The following is a 22,043-nucleotide window of genomic DNA, read 5'->3' on the forward strand; positions in this document are numbered from 1 at the left end:
AAAAAAAAAAAAAAAATCAGCAAGAAACGACAGGGAAAAAAAGGGAAAAGCGATCCAAGTGGAGCGGAGAAAGGAAGAGGAGGACCTGGCCGAGGCGACATGTTTGGCATGCTCAAGAATTCGCTCTTCGGAAGCACCGAGGAGACTGAATATAAACTGCTCAGCAGTGAGACAAGGGTGAGTAAGCAGCAGTGATGATAGGACACCTGTCTCACACACACACACACAACTTCATCATTTTCATGTACAGTCCTTTCCTGTGCGCCTTTTGGCGCGTGTGCCAAATGCTTTACGCACAGAGAATCTTGCTTTACTGTAAAAGGTACAACGTTCCCGCTTCTGTTTGCATGAATTCTTTTACCCAGTATACTTTGCTCTGAGTGATGATGTGGTTTGCCTGCTGTTCTCCACCTCCTCTTTAACCTTGACTGGCAGCCTGCTACTTAATTGCCGGTGTGACCTATAAGGATGCTGGCTGAGCCCCAGTGTGGGGCCAAAGGTCAGAGCAGTCAGAGGTCCTCTGTCAATCAATAAGACATACACTGATTTAGAGCATGAGCACTTAGAGAGGTTGCCAATATCTTTGTGTTGTCCCCTTCTCTGTTAGTCACAGGACATTTCCTGGCATAAACACTGACCTTGGAGAACAAAAACCTGGTTCTAATGAGGCAGAACCTCACTCTGAGGAAGCTGTTGAGTTGAGGGCTAAGATTTGAAGTGTGGTCAGGTTTAGGTTAAAGTCATTAACTGATAATGGTCACGGTTAGAGATAAGGTGTTGGTTAATGTGTCCAAATGAATGGAAATTAATGCAAATTCCGAACCTAAGCCAGTGTCTGGGTGTGTGTCTGTGTGTGTGCGTGTACATGTATTTATGTCTTTGTGAGGTCCCAATGAAATGTACAAACCTATCCTTGTGAGGACATTTTGACCTTGTGGGGACATTTTGTCTGTGCCCCACAACGTTTAAGGGGTAAAGACCTGGTTTTAGGGTTAGAGTTAGAATGGGGTATTAGGATTAGAGTTATGCATTTAGTTGTGATGTTTCAGGTTGGGGCAAGGGAATAAATAACGTCTATGGTGTGTCCTCACAAAGATATACAAACATGTTTGGAAAGTGAGGACATTTTGGCTGGTCCTCACACTCTGTTACCCCTTAAAAGGGCTTTTTGGTGTTAGGATCTGGTTTTAGAGTTAGGGTTAGGGTTAGGGTCAAGCACTTAGTTGTGATGGTTTAGGTGTGTGTGTGTGTGTGTGTGTGTGTGTGTGTGTGTGTGTGTGTGTGTGTGTGTGTGTGTGTGTGTGTGTGTGTGTGTGTGTGGGTGTGTGTGCGTGTGCGTGTGCGTGTGCGTGCAATGGAACCAAAAAGGGACAGGTGAACTGACCCTGCTGTGTCTCTGGTTTACCACTGAGCTCAGATATGGCCTGTGTGTGTACACTGATACACTGACCACCACTGATGACGACAATGATACAGAAAACTGACGTCACAGACGAGGAGGAGGAAGGGCATGCCCTCTCCATGTCAGCCCCACCCCCACCCCCATTCTTATGTTCATGTGTTGTGTCGTGTTTGTGTCATGTGTGCACACTTTGAGCAGATTCCTTTTAAAGCTCAGTGATGTGCGCATGTGTGTATGTGTGTGTGTGTGTGTTTTGCGCGCTGAAGGAAATGCCTAACAACAGCCATTCTGAGGTTATTCTCCAGTGACCTCATGACCTGGAGTGCACTACTGCGAATGTGCACGAAGCCATGTAATGTCACGACGGGGCCACGGTCTGTGCGTCAGTCTTTGAATGGCAGCTTACTTTTCACAAGGAGACAAAGAGACTTCCAGACATCCAAACGGCCAGGGAATCAAATGACCCGGAGTGACACACGCTGCTCTGGCACTACGTACTAACAACTTCTGTTGAAGCTGGCAGTGTGTGTACAGATTAGGGCTGCAATTATTTCCATAAATAAATAATCTGTCAATTGTCTTCCTGAACAATCTTCCACAGCATGTTAGACACGCCCCTTCACTGTCCACTTTTAAAACGCAACTTAAAACCTATTTTCATGCTTTTTTTATATATAGTTTTATATAGTTTTATATGACCTGTTTATTGTTATGTGTTGTTTTTATATTTTCTACAGTATTTTATTGTTTCTTCTTAAGTCTATTAGGTCATACGTTTGTATGTTTTATTTGGACAGCACTTTGTTTCAGCCGTTCTTGTCTTTAAAGTGCTTTATAAATAAAGTTGGATTGGATTGGAACGATTAGCTGTTTCCAAAACCTCAAAATGAGGATGTTCTCAAATGTCTTGTATGTCCACAAATCAACATTATTCAGTTTTAAAGGTGCCATATGTAAGAATGTGGTTACTACATTCAAATTCAAAATACAGAGGTCTTTTAAGTTTCATTTTCTGACGTAACTGGCAACCCGTGGTTGCTCGGCAGCCGAGACTCTACTGACTGCAATGATTGGTAGACGGCGGTAGGTGGCGCCACATGCCAAAACATGATTTCAAAACATAAACATGATTTGCAGTCTGCAAAAGATTTTTTTTAATGCAAATATTTTGTCTGTACTGTTGTTGTTGGTGAGTTCAGTTTGTTATATGAACATTATTCCTGAGTCTCTGTGACATATTAGGAGGATTTTATGGCCAGTTGATTTAAATTTATTACATAACGCACCTTTAAATCATTTATTTTATCATATGTAGCAAAGAAACCAGCAAATAAATATACTGCATTTACTGCAGAAATTGTCTAAGAAAATGTGCTGGAAAGTGGAGAAAGAGGATCACGGTTTCTAAGTGCGACATCATGTCCAGACTCTGTGCCGTATCCGTGCTCCCTTTAAGTGTTAATTATCCAGTGGTGAACAGTCTAAGCTGGTGCTCGATCAAATCTCTGGACGTGGCTGATGTTTAAACAGCCAGTATTGAAATCAGATCCCGGCACCTGATCTTGCCTTACACCCGCCTGACTCTGACACCCTACACTCTTAATTAAAACTGACACGAAATGCAGAGCAGTTGCCTTACATGACACACACACACACACACACACAGGTGAAATTGTGTTGCTTTTTGCTACGAGGCAGTTAAACAGCCACCGTGTTGATGATACATCGCATGTGCTTTGTTCAGGCTGCACAGAGTAATTATTGCTGTATGAGCCCACATATGCTTACGATCACCAGACGCATTAAACAGACAAATTAATTGCACCGCTTAACTGGAGTCAGAGCCGTAATACAATGATAATGACGGTCCCACAGAGCAGCCGACCATTGTAATTGCTGTGCAGGAGCCCGGGCCACCTTCAACACGTTTAGACCCACATGATAACATGGTGTTATCTTTGTACGCGCTGAGGAGCGAGCGAGCGACGACGGCTGCAGCGTCTGATTACAAGAACACTCAACGCAGGTTTCTCAGGTCATGGGTTTCCACTGGAGTGTGTGCTGAGAGGGATTAGGTGGATGAAAGTGTGACAAAGATATTTAGACATAAAGTGTTTGGCTAAACACCAAGAAAACATTGTGTTTTAGGGAAGAGAGGAGACACACAGTGGAAATTACACCCGAGCATATTTCCATTGTTGTCTTCTTTGCCAGGGATGAGATAGGATTTGTATATCATAAAATCACTGGATCAGATGGGAAAAGACAAAAATAAAATATTTTGACCTTAATTCTTCACTTAACACAAGCAATATGCTGTAAAGAGAGATGTTCACCACCTCTGTCACGTGACATGGGCTTGAGTGAGGTCTGCAAATAATAATGATCTGATTGCCCATAGCAGGTGGAGCATTAATACGTACGTACTCAAGGTTGTCATGTATATCGTATCAGACGTCCCCATTGCTGGTTTTAGAATATGGCTATGCGGTAGTGTTGTCTGTCACGCTACGTCAGCTGGGATTGACTCCAGCTCCCGACACAACAAGGATAAAGCAGTAGAAAATGGAAGAAAAAAAACAAACAATAAAACATTTCATTCATTCATTCATTCATTCATCTTAGAGCAGCCAGCAATTTCTAACTGGTTAACTGGTTGTATCAAATAATAATAACTTCATGTAATTATATTCCAAAGCGCAAAACCATTACATAAACACACACACAGTGAAAGGCTATAATAATGCTATCGACACATATATATATGTATATGTATATACACATATGTATGTATGTGTACATATATGCACATACATGTATATACCTATATACGCATATATATATGTATATGTATATACACATATATACACATATGTATGTATGTGTACATATATGCACATACATGTATATATGTATATACGCATATATATACCTATATACACATATATATATACATATATATATATATATGCATATATATAGCTGAAGCTGTACCAGAAGATTCTTTGAAAGAAGATTCCTTTAAAACCTATTTAAGATGTTGCTCATGGTCACAGCTGAGTGACTGAGCTCCACATTAACATCACTTAATCATGTTTAATGCAGAACTGTTGCATCATATTCATACAGAAGTGTGTGTGGAAGGGGGTGAGTGTGTGTGTGTGTGTGTGTGTGTGTGCGTGTGTGCATGTGTGCGTAGTTATGTAAGACCATGCATCTCTTGCCTATTATTTGCTGTTTTGCTCACTGATCCCTGCAACGCAGTAGATACAACTGTGTCACATGAATGTAAATATGTTTCCTCTGCATCCTGTTATTTGGCCTATGTTGATTCCATGCGCCCACGTGTGTGCAGTCACACACACACACACACACACACAGGTTCACACAGCTATTCTTCTAGGACACTGCACTGATTTAAATTCATTTAGACTCCATAACTTGTTCATCTCTAACCCTAACATTAACCTAACCACAATTTAAATCTTAAACCTTAATTTAACCAGTTCTGCCTCATTAGGACCAGGTTTTGGTTACACATCTTCCAGCTTTCTTAGTGAGAACATGCAGTCATGCAATCCCGAGCCCCTTATTCTTATATATAAAGGGCCACTGAAAACCAAAATAATATACAATATTAAGATATTGATATATTATATATTAAGAGATAAATGTGTTATTTGATCATCATGTCTCATTCCCACAACAAACGAGGAAGTTGGGATTGAAATAAATAAATAAAAATGATAAAAAGTCAATGTGTAAGATAAAAAATAAAAGCCTGCTCTTTACGGTGTTTCTGTCAAGTAAAAGATCTGAATATATATATATATTGAATGGTCAAATTTAATCCAACTCTGTAATATAACGTGAATTAGACACAGCAGCATCATAATGATGGTGGAATAATTGTGTGAAACAGCCCTTTAACTAACACAACTGAATATCCTGGTTTAACCCAACTGAACCTAAACCTTATTCTAACTCTTAAACCTCAAAAATCCCATTATAGTAGTGAGGACAACCTCAAAAAATGGTTCAAATGTCCTCACAAAGGTAGGACCGACACACACACACACACACAAATGTAAACAATGTCTTTAGGAGCAGATTGTCAGCATCAGTGTGTCGAAGCTGAATCACTGCAGAGCTTAAACTCTGCGCTGCATCCGTCCCCAAAGAAGACGACACAACATAAGATGTGTGTTTATGGTGCACGATGTGGTCAATGCATTGTGTCATTACGTATTTGTGCACATGCCATAAGATGCCGTCGCAGTGATTTTCCCATTCCTACTCGACAGGAAGGAGTGAGCTTCGAGGTGCGGCGATACGATGCCTCCAAATACGCTGCCGTGTCCTCTGAAGGACGGTCTTTTGACCAAGTGACGGGGGAGCTGGTGAAGAAGCTGCTCATGTACATCGGTGGAGACAATCAACAAGGTAAGCTCTTCACAAGTCAACACTCCTGGTGGGAAATATTGTCCATCAACATTATCATCTCATATCGTGGGCTTGCAACCTGGAAGGTCGTTGGTTCAATCCCGGGATGGACCGAGGACCGGAGTGCCCCTGAGGGAAAACATGAACCTGGATTTAAATGTAGCTGAGATATGTTTGGTAAATGAAGGCAGAAAAACAACATTAATTGATCTTATTCTGTGTTTATTTAAGAGATAGAGAGTATATTAATGAACATCAGTATATAATAATTAATATGTAAATATAACTGGCGTTAGCAGAGGCTGCTAATTTGGTTATGATTATTCATGGCTCTAGTGTTTTTCATGGATTTATTTAATGAAATATGTCGTTTGGTTTGTTTCTGATGAAGTTATTATTACGTGGCTTTATTAGAGAGCACATTTCAATAATGCTCCCCTCTTTAGGTCAACAGACAAAAATAGCATCGGACAACTAAAAGGCCTGCAACCTCATTACTTAATCACTTTCATATTTATATATGGAGCGATTTGCATGGCCTGTTTTGCAGCAGTCTGGATTAAAGCGATCAGTGTTGACATTTGCATAATGACATTATGCGCTCGCACACTAAAATCACACACATCCTGACCTTTGGGTTTGAGTCGTCTGCTTTTCAGGAGAACAGATTAAAGCCTCTCTAACCGCTTTAAACTAAACTCTCCGTCTCCGTATCTCGTCGTCCCCTAAGGTGAGTCCATGGGTACAGCGACTCCCTTGATCATCACGGTGTACCCCCGGAACGACGGCGTTCTCTCGCGCAGGCTGGTCGTCGGCATCCGCATCCCCACCATGTACCAGCAGAGCCCCCCGACTCCGACCGACGGCGCCATAAGGATTGAGGAGCGGCCTGGCATGACCGTCTACGCTCTGTATGTGTCATCATAACAATGCTTTTAGATGCTGTTATTCTTCCCAAAATGTGAATCTGATCTGCAGCATGATAATACTGGAGCTGCTCCAGGGGCTAATTTATCTCGACCTCACCGCTGCATGTCCTTTTTTACATATCAGTGTACATTTCATGCTCCAGTGTGTAAGAATTAGTGAAATCTAATGGTGTGGCTGCAGATTGAAACAAATGGACGACTATGTCAAGGATCTACAGTGTCTGTCTGCTGTAGAAACATAGTGGCATCGTGTAGCATTAAGGAGGGTTTATTGACAGAAAGTGGGTTCTTTTATACATAGTGTATAGAAAATGTTTTTTTATGTCAATAAAAAATCTCAGTAGTAGTCAGTAGTTCCCTGAAGTGCTTAGGAAATGGATGGGTGAGTGAGTGAGTGAGTCCTACATATGTTACAATCTGCAGTCTCACCATTATATGTCAGATCTTTTTTACAAACTGAACCTTTAAAGCAGGGGTGTCAAAATGAAATGACCTGGGGGCCAATGCGCATCTATTGTGGTCAAGAAGGGGTCGGCCTAGAGAACAAAAAGTGGGGGGAAAAAAAACTGTTCACAATATTGCATCATATCACATGTATACTTAATAACACTTTTATGATGCAAAATTAATGTATTAATATCAAAAACAGTCATTTATTTTAAATGACATAAATAATAGTGTGGACAACTGTAATTGAAAATTCGTACCAGGAGCCGTTTCGGGGCCACTGTAATTCGTGGCTCGGGCCCCATAAGCGTATTTATATATGTAATTGAATGTTGCATTTAATAATGGGATAATTATGACCAAATGTCTTATTATTACTGTTATAAAAAACATTGGCGTGTGTCGTCATGCGTACGTGACTCCCGATTGTTATAATGAGTCTGTAAAGTAAAAGTAAAGTAAAGTAAAGTTTAAAAACAAAGCCACACATACGCAGTACACAGGTATGCCTGTTATTTGTAGCGATCTTTTCGGGGGCGCTAAAGGAGCTAACAGTGCTAACTGGTAAACGGTGCCTGGACTCCGGTGCCGCGGCACGTAAAAATGACGTCACATGCGTCTTTTTCCAGTCAGAAACACGTCGTGCGTTAACATTAACCGCCATTAACGCGTTAACGTTAACCGCCGTTAGCGCGTTAACATGCCCAGCATTAGTTATTTCTTTCTTTTTTTTTGTATTACTATGTTAAATTTGCATCATAAATACATTTATATTGTCAATTCTTTTCGTTCCATATCAAAACAATCACTTTTAATTATGTGAAATAGCATTATAAATATTATTATTTCCATGTCTTTTTCTCAAAAAGTTGGCCCTTTTTTAACTTCACCGGCCCCTTAATGACCAAACTAGACACTCAGTGGCCCCCAGGTCATTCGAGTTTGAGACCCCTGATTTGCAGTGAGTCGGCTCATCCAATCGAGAAACAGAAAGTACTCACATTATTCATGACATTTTGATCTGGTGTGTGTTTGCATGTGTATACAGTCAGTTCGGAGGATTCGCCGGGGAGAGCGAGTACCGAGCCGAGGCCTTGCGTCTAACGCGCATCCTGGGCGAGTCGGCCCCCTTTCAGCGCAAGCAGTACTTCTGCTGTAGCTTCGACCCGCCGTTCAAGCCTTACGGACGCCGCAACGAGGTCTGGTATCTACAGGAAGAGCCGTAAGGGTTGCAGTCAGTGCTCGTGCTGAATTCCCTCGTTTTATTCAGCCTTACACCAACACACCCTCTCACTCCTTTAGCTCTAGCAGTATTCGATCGGACAGAGCAATATGGTGACATGACGTTTGACCACACACACACACACACACACACACACAGACACACACACACACACACACATTACCCATGTTGCCTTCACCCATGTAATCTATTACTTGTCACACATACTGTATATAGATGCCACACTGAGGTTAAGAGGGTTTAGGGTTCATCGTTGGTGCAGTTGTATTCACTTTTGTTGCATTTTTCTTTTACTTCTGTTTCTAACTGAAACTCATGCTTTGTTGCTCCATATGATAAAGTGATTATTTAAAGGTGCATTATGTAATAACTCTAAAGCAACTGGCCACAAAATCCTCCTAATATGTCACAGAGACTCAGGAATAATGTTCATATGACAAACTGAACTCACCAACAACAACAGTACAGACAAAATATTTGCATTAAAAAAAAAATATTTTGCAGACTGTTTCGAAATCATGTTTTGGCATGTGGCGCCACCTACCACCGTCTACCAATCATTGCAGTTAGTAGAGTCTCGGCTGCCGAGCAACCACGGGTTGCCAGTTACGATAGAAAATAAAACCTAAAAGACCTTGGTATTATTACATATGGCACCTTTAAGCAAATGTAGTGTTAAAAAGGGTTGGAATGCATTTATCAATGAGTTTCATTGTCTATAGATCAGGCAAAGATGTTGCCTTTAATTACCTTGGTTTGCTGCTATCACTGACGTACATGTGTAAATAAAAACAGATAACATGACTTGTGATGCTAAAGCATGTCTTTGCTAGCTCTTTAGGGGATAATTCAGGTTATTTAAAGTGTGGTTGTATGGGAACCTGAAGCATACTGATATCTCACTGCTCACTCCCTGCACCAAAGTCCATCAGAAGTCCTTTCATTTATTTTGAAAGCAAACATAAGAGGAGCACTTTGAGTTGCATTGCTTTGTATGAAAGGTGCTATATAAATAAAGTCTGGTTTGTTGATTGATTGAGGACATCAGCTGCTTTACTGTTGTCTCATCAGTTCATTCAGATTTGTTATTTTGTCACTTTGGTGTGAAATCCTACTTTCACATTTACCTCAATGACCCAAAGGAAACAACTCATGTTTTATCCATGGACTTAGGTGCAGGAGCGTGTTCTGTCTAATTGTGGGATCAAATAGCAAATATATTAGTAAGATACTGGCGATTTTATCAGGTGTTCCTACCAGCAGCCAAACTGCAGAGTCATCATTAACTATGAGTCAGTCTTTCATACAACCACACTCACAATCTATCACTCTATCTAAGGACAGATTAAGTCCCATCTCTCCTGAAGAACAATGGATCTTTGATCACTATCGACGACTCGATCTGCTGCAATCTTCACAATGAATGACGCCCATGTTTCTAGCCACACTCGACACCGTATCATCAATGTGTTGACATTTAAAGAGCATCCAGGTGAACGTGTCCCTTCCGCTTGCCTGAAAACCTCTATCCTATCTCGTCTTTAACAGATAACCACCCAGTCTCATGGATCCCTAGTTATAAGCACACACAGTAACATCTATCGATCCATTTCAGACCATAGGTTGTTCCCTCACAGTAGACATTTTGGCAGGTTTTACTTGATCTTATTAACAATGGCTCTGTGCAGTTCATGTAGATCAGTACAGAGCCACAGTGATGTGTGCATAGTTATGTACATCCAACTTTAACTGACAATGCGTACTGGGCAGGCTCAACAAAAATGAAAATAAAATATCTGCGCACTAGTGGTTGCAGGTTGGTAATAAAGAGTTTTCTTAATTACCGAACAGGTGACGCTTCTACACAAACGCAAGAGAATATCAGGTTAGTTTGAATCTAGAAAACAGAACCTTTAAGGTTTATTTACAGTAAGGTCACTCATCCATTGGTTAAAAAAAAACCTTGAGGTCTGGAAAAGGCCAAAACATCACCTGGCCGCTAATAAAGAGTTATTTTCTGGTAACAATTACCTTCATTCATTTGATAACTCGACCCCCTCAAACTATCTTTGCATAACCAGACAGTTGCACAACTCTCTGGTTGTGTTCCTGTGACTTTTGTGTCGCTATGTCCAGAAAGAAACTCTACCCTTTTAATACTGAAAGATTACATCGTAGTCACTGCTGCTGTTGGTGGATGAGGAGGAAGTGTGAATAACTGCTTGTTTGTGGTGCCAAATCTGAGTGATTTACCCTGACAAAGAGAGGCCACTGTGGGCCATAGTGAAGAGCAGGTGACCATGTAACTGCCTTGAACATCCCATTAGAGCACACGGCCAATCAGGGAGTAAATGAAAAGCATGCAACAAGCCTGTCAGCTATAATTCTTCTATACCCAAGGCTAACTGAAAACCAGTAAAGATCAAGATGATGTAAGCTCATCACAAGAAATGACCAAATGAAAGCATGCAAAAGGGAAACAGGAGATAAGGACAACACACGTAGCCCAATGATGTTTCTATAGTATGATAAAAATCCATATAAGAATCCCTTAACTATGCGGTAAACAGCCTACCAGCCTTTCTTAAGACAAGGATGAACATAATCTCTGCAAAATCAAATCATAAACAAAAAGTCGACTGTCAGTTGACTTAATCATATGCAAAAATATGCAACTCCCACTCTCTGTGCCCAAACACACGAGGGAAGGTTAACGCTAAACTCCCACTCACTGCAAACAGCAAGCTTCCTGTGGATGAACAGAAAATCGACGTATAAATTGATTTTCAAAAATGAAAAACAAAAAACAAAAAGAAAATATTATACAGTGTCGAGCGCCTCTCAATCTGCTCAGCCACACACAATCAGCTGAAGCAGTTAAACAGATACGGATGATGTTAGCAGCACTCGTGACAATAAATGTGGAATTCAAAAATACACATTCATACAAGGGATTAAACAAGGCAAAAGGTAAGAGGCATATTCACGTAGATGCTCTTACAGAGGGCGAGCAAAGCTTCCCAAGGTCAGTCACATGACTTTGTCTTGAGGACTGTTAGAGGGATGGCATCATTACAGAAAAAAAACCAAGGACATAATCTGAGTGAGGTGGAACTATAGGTGTACAGCACAGTGGTGGCTTAATAAAATTGTACAGATATTAACTTTAGATATATGGTAGTAAAAAAAAAAAAAAAGCACATGTCCTTTTCCTCAGTAAGGAACTGGAAGAACCTGGAGTCGAGCCATAAAGTAGAACTAGTCTTCATGAATTACTGGAAAAACATCAGCTAGCTAACTGTGTGATTATTCGTTGGTCAGGAAAGCTTTTTTTTGTGTGTAGTGAATATTGCGTTCTAGTGCATGACAATGCCATCTTTATATATTCAGATTCTCTTGGAAGTGTATTATGTGATACAACTGTACAGTGTGGTTTTCTGTAATCAGAGTGAATATAATGTGCTGGTATGATAGTTTCATAATTATAATAATAATAATAATAAATGCTATTATGTTATGTCCACCTGTCTTGTTTTCTTGTTTATATAAAAAAGGGGTCATTTCCTCTACACCAGATACACAATGTGTTCCAAGTGTTTAAACCAATGACGGGTGACACGTGACCGATTCAGTTTGGGAAATTTAATACATGACACATTAGAGTTGAACAAAATTCAGACAAAAGGAATTAGAACTGCAAAAAAGAGATGGATATACAGAGAAGAGATAAAGTCAAGGAAACTAAAACTAAAAAAAAAAAAAACTCCTCTACCGCTATGTGCAAATAGTCCTTCAAACAAATGCAAAGTGATGAACAGCAAAAGAAACACTCATGGGTCCGCGTTATATTGTCGTGGCCCTGTAACCTGTAATTACTCAAACAGCAGAGCTGTGGTTTCAGCTTAGCTTTGCATACATGAATACGTTAGAAGTCAACCTGTCAATCATGGAACTCCAGCTTGCTCACCCTTAACCTTATAATGTGTTAAAATATTGCACAAACATCGCAATTCAAAAAACATTGAATATATATATATATATGTATATGTTGAACTGTGACATGGGTCAGACAAACAGGGTCACACTGGTCATAATAGATGAAGGAAATATTATCTATGAGAATTAGTCAAATTCTGTATTAGAAACACTTTTCAACCCAGGTCTGCGTTTATATACAGACAACAAATACTCAGTGGAAATCTGTATATGAAAACACACACAGAACTTGCAATGACACTGCAAAAATAGTTCACTGTTTATCGTAGGAGTCGCTAATATCTAAACCACCTGCAATTACAATCAAGTGAATTGCTACAAAAATGTTTTGGTAGTAAATCTGTCTTAAAAAATACATTCCGCCATACTAACTCCTCCTCTCAGCTCTTAATACGCATTCTGTGCCCTTACCCACGTACTATAGAGACCTAGACAGAAATAAAAGAAATCCCATCACTGGGATTTTAAAGTTACTAATGATAAGGCTCTGAAAAGCTAGAGATTTAAGTTATCAATCATTTTAGATGTACTTAAGTATATGGAATAAACTGCATTTAAAAGATGTGATCATGATGAAAGCTTTTCCAGTACCAAATTATCATGAAATAATTAAATCATCACTTCATAATTGAGACCTCCATTACTTGCTTTTTTTTTTTCTGGATTCTAAATTTTGAGTGTGTGTCCATCAACATTACATCCTTGATTTTTATATATATGTGTGTACACATATATATATAAAATATATAAAGGAGGAAAGAAGAGAGTCACCGATGTAAAAGTGCCTCAGCCTCAGTTGTTTTTCTTGTTAGGAGATTCTGGAAAAGGTGCATATGGTGGAGGCCGCTCCTGTGTGGAGAGAAAAAACATTATATAAAAACCAATTACGGAGATTTCTTGTCACCGTCACACAACTGTAACTGAAGAGACGACAGGCAGAGAATCTTACCGCTGGCATGTAGACATTGTGTGGATTACTGGGATTGTAATATGCGCTGCCTGCTGCCTCAGCCGCCTTGGAGTTACCTGTGCATAAAATGAGACGTGACAGAGACGGGGAAAGAAAAAAAGACAAAAGGACTTTCATGACTGATGAACATATTTGGGAACAGATGCTGCGGCTCCCGAAACGGTGAAAGGAACTGATGCGTGGAACAAAGTATTAGACATGTGAAGCGCAACAATTGACGGCTCCAAAAACTCTGAGACAAATCTAGTGGCACATCCCAAGGATGCTCAGATGCAAGCTCGTCCCACTCAAGCACGTCCTTAAACTACAGATATGCTACAATGATATTTCAAGGAAGAGAATGAGGGGACATTGTTTGTCCTATGTTATTCTGATGTGTAGAAAATTACTTTCATGGGGCAGTGTTTAGCTCACATGGTAGAGCACCTGACCTGCCCCATATGCTGAGGCTATAGTCCTTGCTGCAGGGACCCTGGTTCAAATCCCGCACCAAGCGGTCTTTCCTCCATTTCATTCCCCTCCTCTCTGCCTCCTGTTTCCTGTCTCTCTCCACTATATACTATCCATTAAAAGGCAAAAAGGCCCAAAAGAAATGACTTTCATTGGTGGAGGACATTTAAGAGATTCACTTTAACAGAGACAGAAAGGGAAAGAAACAAACCTGGAGGTGCTGCAGGTGCTGTTGCTGTCCAGTTTTGGGGGGGTGCAGTCCAATTTTGGGGTGGTCCTGGATAAGGTGGGGGTGGGGCCATGTAGTTATAACTGGCAGGGTACATTCCTGGAACACAGAAAACAAGAAGACAGAACAGAGGTGAATTGTAAGGTTGAACTGAGGTTACAGTGTGCCTCAAGTGATTTTATTCATTACATACAAAAACAAATTCCCCATACACATACATGCAAAGCAGTATAACATAAAAGCTATATAACCTATGAAAACGTATATTGGAGATGTATTTTTTTCAAGATTACTACATTTACCATCTTAAAAAAAGAAGGTAGCTAACAAATGGCGTCAAAAACCACTCTATACATCCTGTACCTGCAGCAGCTGGTGGGTAGGCAGGTGGAGGTGGCCCCTGGTAGAATCCATTATGCTGCGGAGGCTGTGGATAGGCATAGCCATTAGGAGCGGGTGGAGCCGGACCATAGCCATTAGGAGCGGGTGGAGCCGGACCATAGCCACTCATCACACCAGGTGAAGGATATCCATGTGAAGCAACACCATTCTGAGGAGGACCAGCACGCGAAGCTGGAACACAGCAGGAGGAAAATATCTCATACAGAGTCACTTATAGTGTTCATTTTGGGGGCTGACCTTCAGAACTTTCAACTACTTATTCTAAATGGTCATTTAGCAACAAGTGATGAAGCAAAGGAAGCATTCAGACCATTTGTAGCCAGTTTGAAGAGATGCTGTCCCAATTCAATGGCTCCTCCACTGGGGAATGACATCTTGAAATGGGCTTGGCCTTCCCAGCCACCTGATGAGAGAGTAAAGCACATTTGAAAAATAAATTAATTAAATAAAATATACAAAGCGTGTGACAGTCTAAATCTAAATATTTAGTTTTTTCATTTTTCAAAAGATATGCACCTATGCCAACAGAGAGTTAAATCAGAAATAATAAGGCACTGTGTGAAATAGCTTGGGAGTTTTGGACTGCGACTAAAAACGTTGAACTGTAGAGGGCAGCATTACACTTTTCTGTGTATCGCATGTAGGGAGCCATTATTAGAAGAAGACAGCAGTAATGAACCATTACTGATTCCTACTGCTATTAATACTGTGTAAGTGCTGTAATAAACAAAACAGTAAAAGAGGAAACAGAAATAGGCAGCAAAACAATATTTCGCTCTGTTGGTTCAAGGAACATCTGTCTGTCTGTCCTTGCTGAATGCTGATTTATCAGCTCCACATGACTCACTCCATGTTTCTCATTATAACAGTGCTTTGTTTTCTTGTCTGCGGTGACATCATGACACATGATGGAGGGAACATAACAGCTATACTTGTAAAGCAAGACAGCAGCTAATGCCAGGTGAAGGAATTATCACTTGTTTGTTGAATCATGAGTGAGGTTGTAAGAGAACAAAACAAATGTTGAAAGAAAACAGTTGAAATATGAACCAAAAAAAACAGCCATCAGCATGTCTAAAGATCAGCATCGGCCATACAAATACACAAAAACAAATCATGACTTAACAGTTAGAAGAAAAAACAAAGAGCCACTTACCACCAGGTTCAGCTACAACATTCCCTTTGATGTAGTTAGCACCAAAAACTGGCTGCTCAATACTGCAGCCCTTCATCAGGTAATAGGGAAACATCGCTGAACCCAGGATATCTTTTGTGTTACTGGACACAAACACCATCTAAACCAGCACATGAGGTTAAGATTCAGACAACTTTATGAATTGATCCTTAAAGGGCAATTTATCTGCATCTATAAGAACATGAACATTGACAACTTTAGAAACTAGCAGTAGTAGTGTGTAGAAAGTGTTATGTGTGTGTATGTGGAGCAGTGTTTTTACCCTGTATGGTGTGAGGTAAACTATGCCCTTCTTGGTCCCCTTCAGCAGGTCTGTCTTGGAAGAGACATCGCTGAATGACAGCTCCACGTTCTTACATTCCCTGACAACACTGCGTGAAGAAGAAACATACGTAGTATTATAAACAACATACTGCAAGATTGTGTACATTCACTTGTTTTAGTAATCGTGAAGATAAAGTTCGGTAATACAACAAAATTGTACGTTTCAGACAAAACGCTACCGCGTTACATAAACTGCAGCTAATCCGCCTTTAAACGATAACGGTTTTCAGCAGCTACTTCCTGTTTTGATAGCCGGCTAAAAAGTTAGCCTTCTTGCGTAAACTCGCTGTCAATAAATGAGAAAGGTCTACAATAGTAGCTCGTGAAAATACACAAACACCAAATAAAAAGAGAAAACACAACTTGTGTGTCGCACAGAAACGTCGTACGAGGGCGAGCAAAGGTGTCAACAGCGATAGATTCACTATTCCGTGATGAACCAGCGGGCCAGCTAAAGAGAAGCTAACGGTTGGATAGCATTGAGTCGACTACGCAGTGACAAGTAGATTGTAAACAAGCCCCGAAAAGAGACAGACGACAGTGGGTTAGGAGATACAGACGTGACACAAACACACACCTCTCCCCGCCGTTTATCAAAACGCCGCCGTTCTGTGAATGGTTCCGATTTAAAGCCATGTTTCGTATCCGTGTTGCTCCTCCCGTGTGGTTGATCTGCTGTTGCTGCCTGAGCTGCCCGACACAACCCTGCGGGGATGCCCCAGAAACGTCACAGGCGTCGCGTCACGACACCTCGTGATTACCGTGGGACAGACACAGTCATCAACATGCTGTGTCACCCAGAAACAATAGAGAAATTAACTATAAGTTAATAACTTATACTATAAACTATAAGGTAAGTGTCCAGAACTTACAGTAACCGCGTGCGTGTGTGTGTATTTGATGATGTAACTTCCCTGCCTGTGATCTGTCATCAATTCATTTCCAATGGGAGAAAACTTGCAAAAAAGTGTTAAACCAGCAATAAGTGATGATAATGACAATGCTCTAAAAGCTGAATTTGATTGGGGGGCCTCACCCAACACTGAGGAGTCAACTGTGCTTGAATGTTATTGATAGAAATATACACTATAAATTGCTTTAATTATATTATAGCCGTTTTATTTATTTATTTTTTTAACATAGGGAAGTAAAATCACAAAGCGAAGCACTAAGTGCGGTGATAATGAACAAAATAAAATAAAATTTTGCTAATTTTGCTATTGTGCAATCTTCAGCTACAAAATAAAACCAAATAATCTACGATAAACACTATTCAAATGTTCTTCATCCCACACCAAGCAGGCTCTTATTCGACTTATGCCTCAGGCTGGTGCTGCCAGAACGAGCCAAACGTTGGAGTTATTGAAATAGGCTGAAAGATGTATGAAATAAAAGAGGAAAAGAATAGATGGAAATGTTGAGTCACAGTGCATTAGATAGATAGATAGATAGATAGATAGATAGATAGATAGATAGATAGATAGATAGATAGATAGATAGATAGATAGATAGATAGATAGATAGATAGATAGTTAACCTTTGCAATTTCCCTATAAAGAACAAATGGATCACAGCTGTTTGTATATTTTCATTTCAGGCTCTTTTATTGTTATATTTCTTAGGTCTTATTTTGGTAGTTGTCATGATAGATAGATAGATAGATAGATAGATAGATAGATAGATAGATAGATAGATAGATAGATAGATAGATAGATAGATAGATAGATAGATAGGGCCAAAAATGGCAATAATTCATCATTTCCTTTCATTAGACGTTCGGGATCTGCTTGAGTGCGCTGCTTTGTTTACCTGCGGAGTACCTCCAAAATGGCGACTTCCGGTTTGATGACGCCGTGAAAACCGTTTGTTTTTATGTTTTCGTTGTAGCAACACGGTACAATGACAATACGGGCTATTCTATTCCACTCTAGAATTACATATTGGGTAAAAGTGAGAAAGGTTGTGTCTGCCCTTTATTTCAAACCCTTTTTTTGATAAATAACAAACATAATTCGCCTACCGTTGCAGCAGAGCAAGTGTGTGGCGGTGGTGAAGTTCCGCAACAAGCGTCAAACCAATTAACACTAATTAGCTGTTGTCACGTGACCCTCGTCGCCCCCGCCCCGTGTCCAAGAAAAGAGCGGATGCTCGTAGAGCTGCACACTTATCACTTTAGGAGATGATTTATAACCGTGTTCAACTGTGTTGGCTCTCTGTAGCCTTGGCCTTCGTGTCCTGCACCACCACCACCACCACCACGGAGGAGGAGGAGGAGGTGGTGAAGAAAACACTTGAGCAGAGACAACAGCTCGTCCTGCCCAGAGTCACCTGCTCTGCCCGGAGAATAAAAGCTGTGTTTGGTCCGCTGGTCAGAAATAATATACACGTTAGGGGTAAGATGACAGAGTGAGGAGGAGCATTGTAAAAAAAAAAAAAAATGTTATTTTTTTATATCGGTGTGTTCAACATCAATCTTGTTTGTTTGTTAAAGAAATGTCAGGGGTTGCGATCCCGGTGTCTCAGTCTGAGCTGGGCTCCTGTGGAGCGAGAGTGGTCAAAGAGAAAAAACACATCTCATTCATCAGCAAAATTGACGGCTGCTATGTTCAGATTGAGGTAAAATAAATAAATAAATTAAGAATTTAATTGGTGCAGTGTGGAACATTAGTGACATCTAGTGGTCAGACTACAGAATGTAACTTCAAAACAAAGTCTTATTATGAACTCCCTATGGATAGTGGATTGCATTTCTGTTGATAAACCATGAATCAAAAACTATATTATCAATATTTGTGCACTGTACAAAAATATATTGTAAATATGAACGAGTCAAGTCATGAATAAGTCTGCAATACAGATGTGTAGTGTGTGTGAGTGTGTGTGTGTGAATCCAAAAATAGCAAACTTTCTTAACATCCATGCTGTGCTGACCTTTGATCCCCAGAGTACCAAAGTGGTCATACCACTGCAGGTCCAGCTCAAAGAAGATGATCAATGGTTCAGGGTAAATATCAGCTGTCCCCTGAAGAGAAACCATGAGAGGCCTCCGATCTCGACATGTGAGTGAAGACTGTCGTCATTTACACACACACACACAGATGGATTTGCACAGCACATTCCTCTGCTTTCCTTCAGTGTTGCCTGGAAAGTGTGGGACAGACCGAGCGCTGCGAGTGGACTGTGGTCATCGCACCAATTCCAGCCATGCCTGCCTCAAACGGGGTTGCTGCTACGATTCTCATGATTCCACCTGCTACTACAGACTCAATGGTAAGGTTAGGGTAATATTAGACAACAAATATAATAAAACAAGTCCTCCATGCTCCTGTCTGTTCACTTGTCTTCCAGCCTGCTCTCTGGACGGACATTTCGTGTTCTCGGTGAAGGCTACAGACACGGATTTGCCCGTCTCTCCCGGCAACCTCATAGTCAAGGGTCACCCACAGTGTTTCCCTGCGGTCACTACACCAGACACGGCTGTCTTCAAGATTGGAATCACAGAGTGTGGCGTGAAGATGAAGGTAAACGCTGCTTGTTCAGAGAGTGAGTCCCAAAAAATGGCTTGAATATCAGTGACTTGCTTTTGATCCTTGTCTTTTCCTGGCTTTTAGGAAGACGGAGATGTCGTCATGTATGAAGTGGAAGTAGAGGAGGTGCACACTCAAAGTACAGCTAAACGTCCTCCATTCAGGTCTGGTTTGACATCATCTGCGCTCTGTAGCAGATGATTATGGCCATGTTTCTGTGTATTTGAATTCATACAAATGGCAAATCTACTTTAAATGGTGCCATATTTGAGAATGTGGCCAAAAACGGTTACTACATTCAAATTCAAAATACAGAGGTCTTTTAGGTTTAGTTTTCTGACGTAACTGGCAACCCCGGCAGCTGAGACTCTACTGACTGCAATAATTGGTAGACGGCGGTAGGTGGCGCCACATGCCAAAACATGATTTCAAAACATAAACATGATTTGCAGTCTCTAAAATATTTTTTTTATGCAAATATTTTGGCTGTACTGTTGTTGTTGGTGAGTTCAGTTTGTTATATGAACATTATTCCTGAGTCTCTGTGACATATTAGGAGGATTTTATGGCCAGTTGCTTTAGATTTATTACATAATGCACCTTTAAGTGTTGGATTTTAGTCTACAGGTGCAGTGTGAATATGCAACGTCGGACCTGAAACGTGCAGCAGACTCCAGGTCCTTGTATGCAGTGACAAACCCACCACCTGTCATTGCACTGGGATCTATTAACTTTCAGATGAGAATAGCAACAGGTATTTAATCAGACAAGTGGATGACGTCAAATCCTTAGAACACGTTCCAGCCTGAAATGCAAAACTTAAGTGATGGTATTTGTTGTCCTAGATGCATCTTTTACATCCTTCTTTCCTGAAGACCAACTTCCGCTGACTCTGCCGCTACGTAAAAGTGCATATGTGGAACTTTCCATCGCCCAGCCGTCCCCTGACCCGACACTCTCCCTACGCGTGCAGGACTGCTTTGCCTACCCTGTGTCTCGACACTCTGTGTGGATGCTTCTCTTTGATGGGTAAGGTGGTGACAACCTTAAAAAAAAAAATAGATTACACACAGTTATTAATGGATCTTCTCCTCCCCGAGTAGATGCCCAAATCCTCTGGATAACATGAGAAGCTCTGTCCCTCTGGACCAACCAGGGAAGACGACCTCCCACTCCCAAGTGAGGAGGTTTGATGTCAAGACCTTTGCCTTCTTAGACCCTCAAACGGGCTTTCCAAGTGAAGAGGAAGTAAGGAATCAGTAATTCAGGTCAGGAGGGTGCATTTCCTCAGACCTGACTGTGTGCAACTACATATTGGTGTGTGCATATTCATTATTGTAACCATCCTCCCTTAGATTTACTTCTACTGTTGGGTGGAAATCTGCACAGATGACGTCGACTGCGCACAGAGTTGTACCATCATGTGTGAGTATATCCTTTGTCAGTTCATGCACCACATACACTACTGTTCAAAAGTTTGGGGTCACATATACAATTATTTTTTCCATTAAAAGTCACACTTTTTCAAAAGAGTTGCAAAATGAATAGAAAATATAGTCAAGACATTGACAAGATTAGAAATAATGATTTTTCCAGCAAAACTGTTTTCAGCTGTGCTAACATCACTGCACAAGGGTTTTCTAATCATCCAATAGCCTTCTAACGCCATTAGCAAACACAATGTACCATTAGAACACTGGAGAGATGGTTGCTGGAAATGGGCCTCGATACACCTATGTACATATTCCATTAAAAAACAGACGTTTGCAGCTAGAATAGTCGTTTACCACATTAACAATGTATAGAGTGTATTTCTGATGCATTTAATGTTATATTCATTGGAAAAAAAAGTGCCTTTCCTGACGTTAATATTTCGCCTCTCATGCCACAGCATCAGACAGTGAGAGACAGAGAAGAGAGACCATATCTGAGTCTGACCAGCTCCAGTTAGTGTCCTTTGGGCCACTGCTGCTGAGACAGAACACCGAAATAGACGACGGTCCGTGTGTCAAACAAAGCACAAGTAAGTGTGGTTCAGTGAGAATGACCAGTGTCAATACGTCAACGATATCATTCTTTTCTTTTCCTAAGTGTTCCAGGTGCTGGTGTATGTGCTGTCAGGTGTTAGTGCTGTCCTGCTGCTGACCCTGCTGTTCACGCTGTTCTCAAACTTCAAAAAGGGGCAGAAGAAGGAAACGCAGAAAGCTTGTGAAGCACAACAGTGAACAGTGTCAGTAAATAATTGCATCCCGTCTGTTGTCTATTTGTTTTGTTTCTTTACATCTGAACTGATAGTGGAAATGTGGATTTGATCAGAATCTTGGGTTTAGAATCATTTGAAAGCTTGTTTTGATGAATAAGACCTGTATGTTGTATCAACTGCATGACCCTATCAATCAATGTCTTCCATCAACATCAGCAGTTTCCCCAAACGTCTTTCCATCTTCTCTGGTGTAATTCAATAATCATGAAAATGTTCGTCAGAA

At 40.7% G+C, this 22,043-nt stretch overlaps 3 protein-coding genes across 3 annotated transcripts; 2 read left to right on the forward strand and 1 right to left on the reverse strand.

Moving 5' to 3' along the window:
- Window positions 1–99: 99 nt before the first annotated feature.
- LOC310932898 (heme-binding protein 1-like) lies at window positions 100–8,447 on the forward strand (the record flags this gene model as incomplete). The annotated part of the gene is made up of 4 exons (XM_083896289.1): window positions 100–177; window positions 5,707–5,845; window positions 6,576–6,756; window positions 8,270–8,447. The coding sequence occupies 4 exons, from the start codon at window positions 100–102 to the stop codon at window positions 8,445–8,447; spliced, it is 576 nt and encodes a 191-aa protein (XP_083752415.1).
- Window positions 8,448–12,097: 3,650 nt separating this feature from the next.
- wbp2nl (WBP2 N-terminal like) lies at window positions 12,098–16,734 on the reverse strand. The gene is made up of 8 exons (XM_083896377.1): window positions 16,608–16,734; window positions 15,969–16,077; window positions 15,668–15,806; window positions 14,822–14,914; window positions 14,473–14,682; window positions 14,092–14,208; window positions 13,410–13,486; window positions 12,098–13,309 (listed from the first exon to the last, which is right to left on the reverse strand). Exons 1-8 carry the CDS (start codon window positions 16,664–16,666, stop codon window positions 13,253–13,255), a joined length of 861 nt encoding a protein of 286 aa, XP_083752503.1. The 5' UTR covers window positions 16,667–16,734; the 3' UTR covers window positions 12,098–13,252.
- A 1,123-nt stretch (window positions 16,735–17,857) lies between these two features.
- LOC310933115 (zona pellucida sperm-binding protein 4-like) lies at window positions 17,858–21,782 on the forward strand (the record flags this gene model as incomplete). Its single annotated transcript, XM_083896537.1, has 13 exons — window positions 17,858–17,870; window positions 18,250–18,423; window positions 18,522–18,646; window positions 18,975–19,089; window positions 19,166–19,300; window positions 19,379–19,551; window positions 19,642–19,721; window positions 20,178–20,311; window positions 20,403–20,586; window positions 20,661–20,805; window positions 20,913–20,982; window positions 21,449–21,580; window positions 21,649–21,782. The coding sequence occupies 13 exons, from the start codon at window positions 17,858–17,860 to the stop codon at window positions 21,780–21,782; spliced, it is 1,614 nt and encodes a 537-aa protein (XP_083752663.1).
- Between the last annotated feature and the right edge of the window lie 261 nt (window positions 21,783–22,043).

Source organism: Microchirus variegatus, assembly GCF_963457635.1.
Source record: "Microchirus variegatus genome assembly, chromosome: 10".
Lineage (NCBI taxonomy): Eukaryota > Metazoa > Chordata > Actinopteri > Pleuronectiformes > Soleidae > Microchirus > Microchirus variegatus.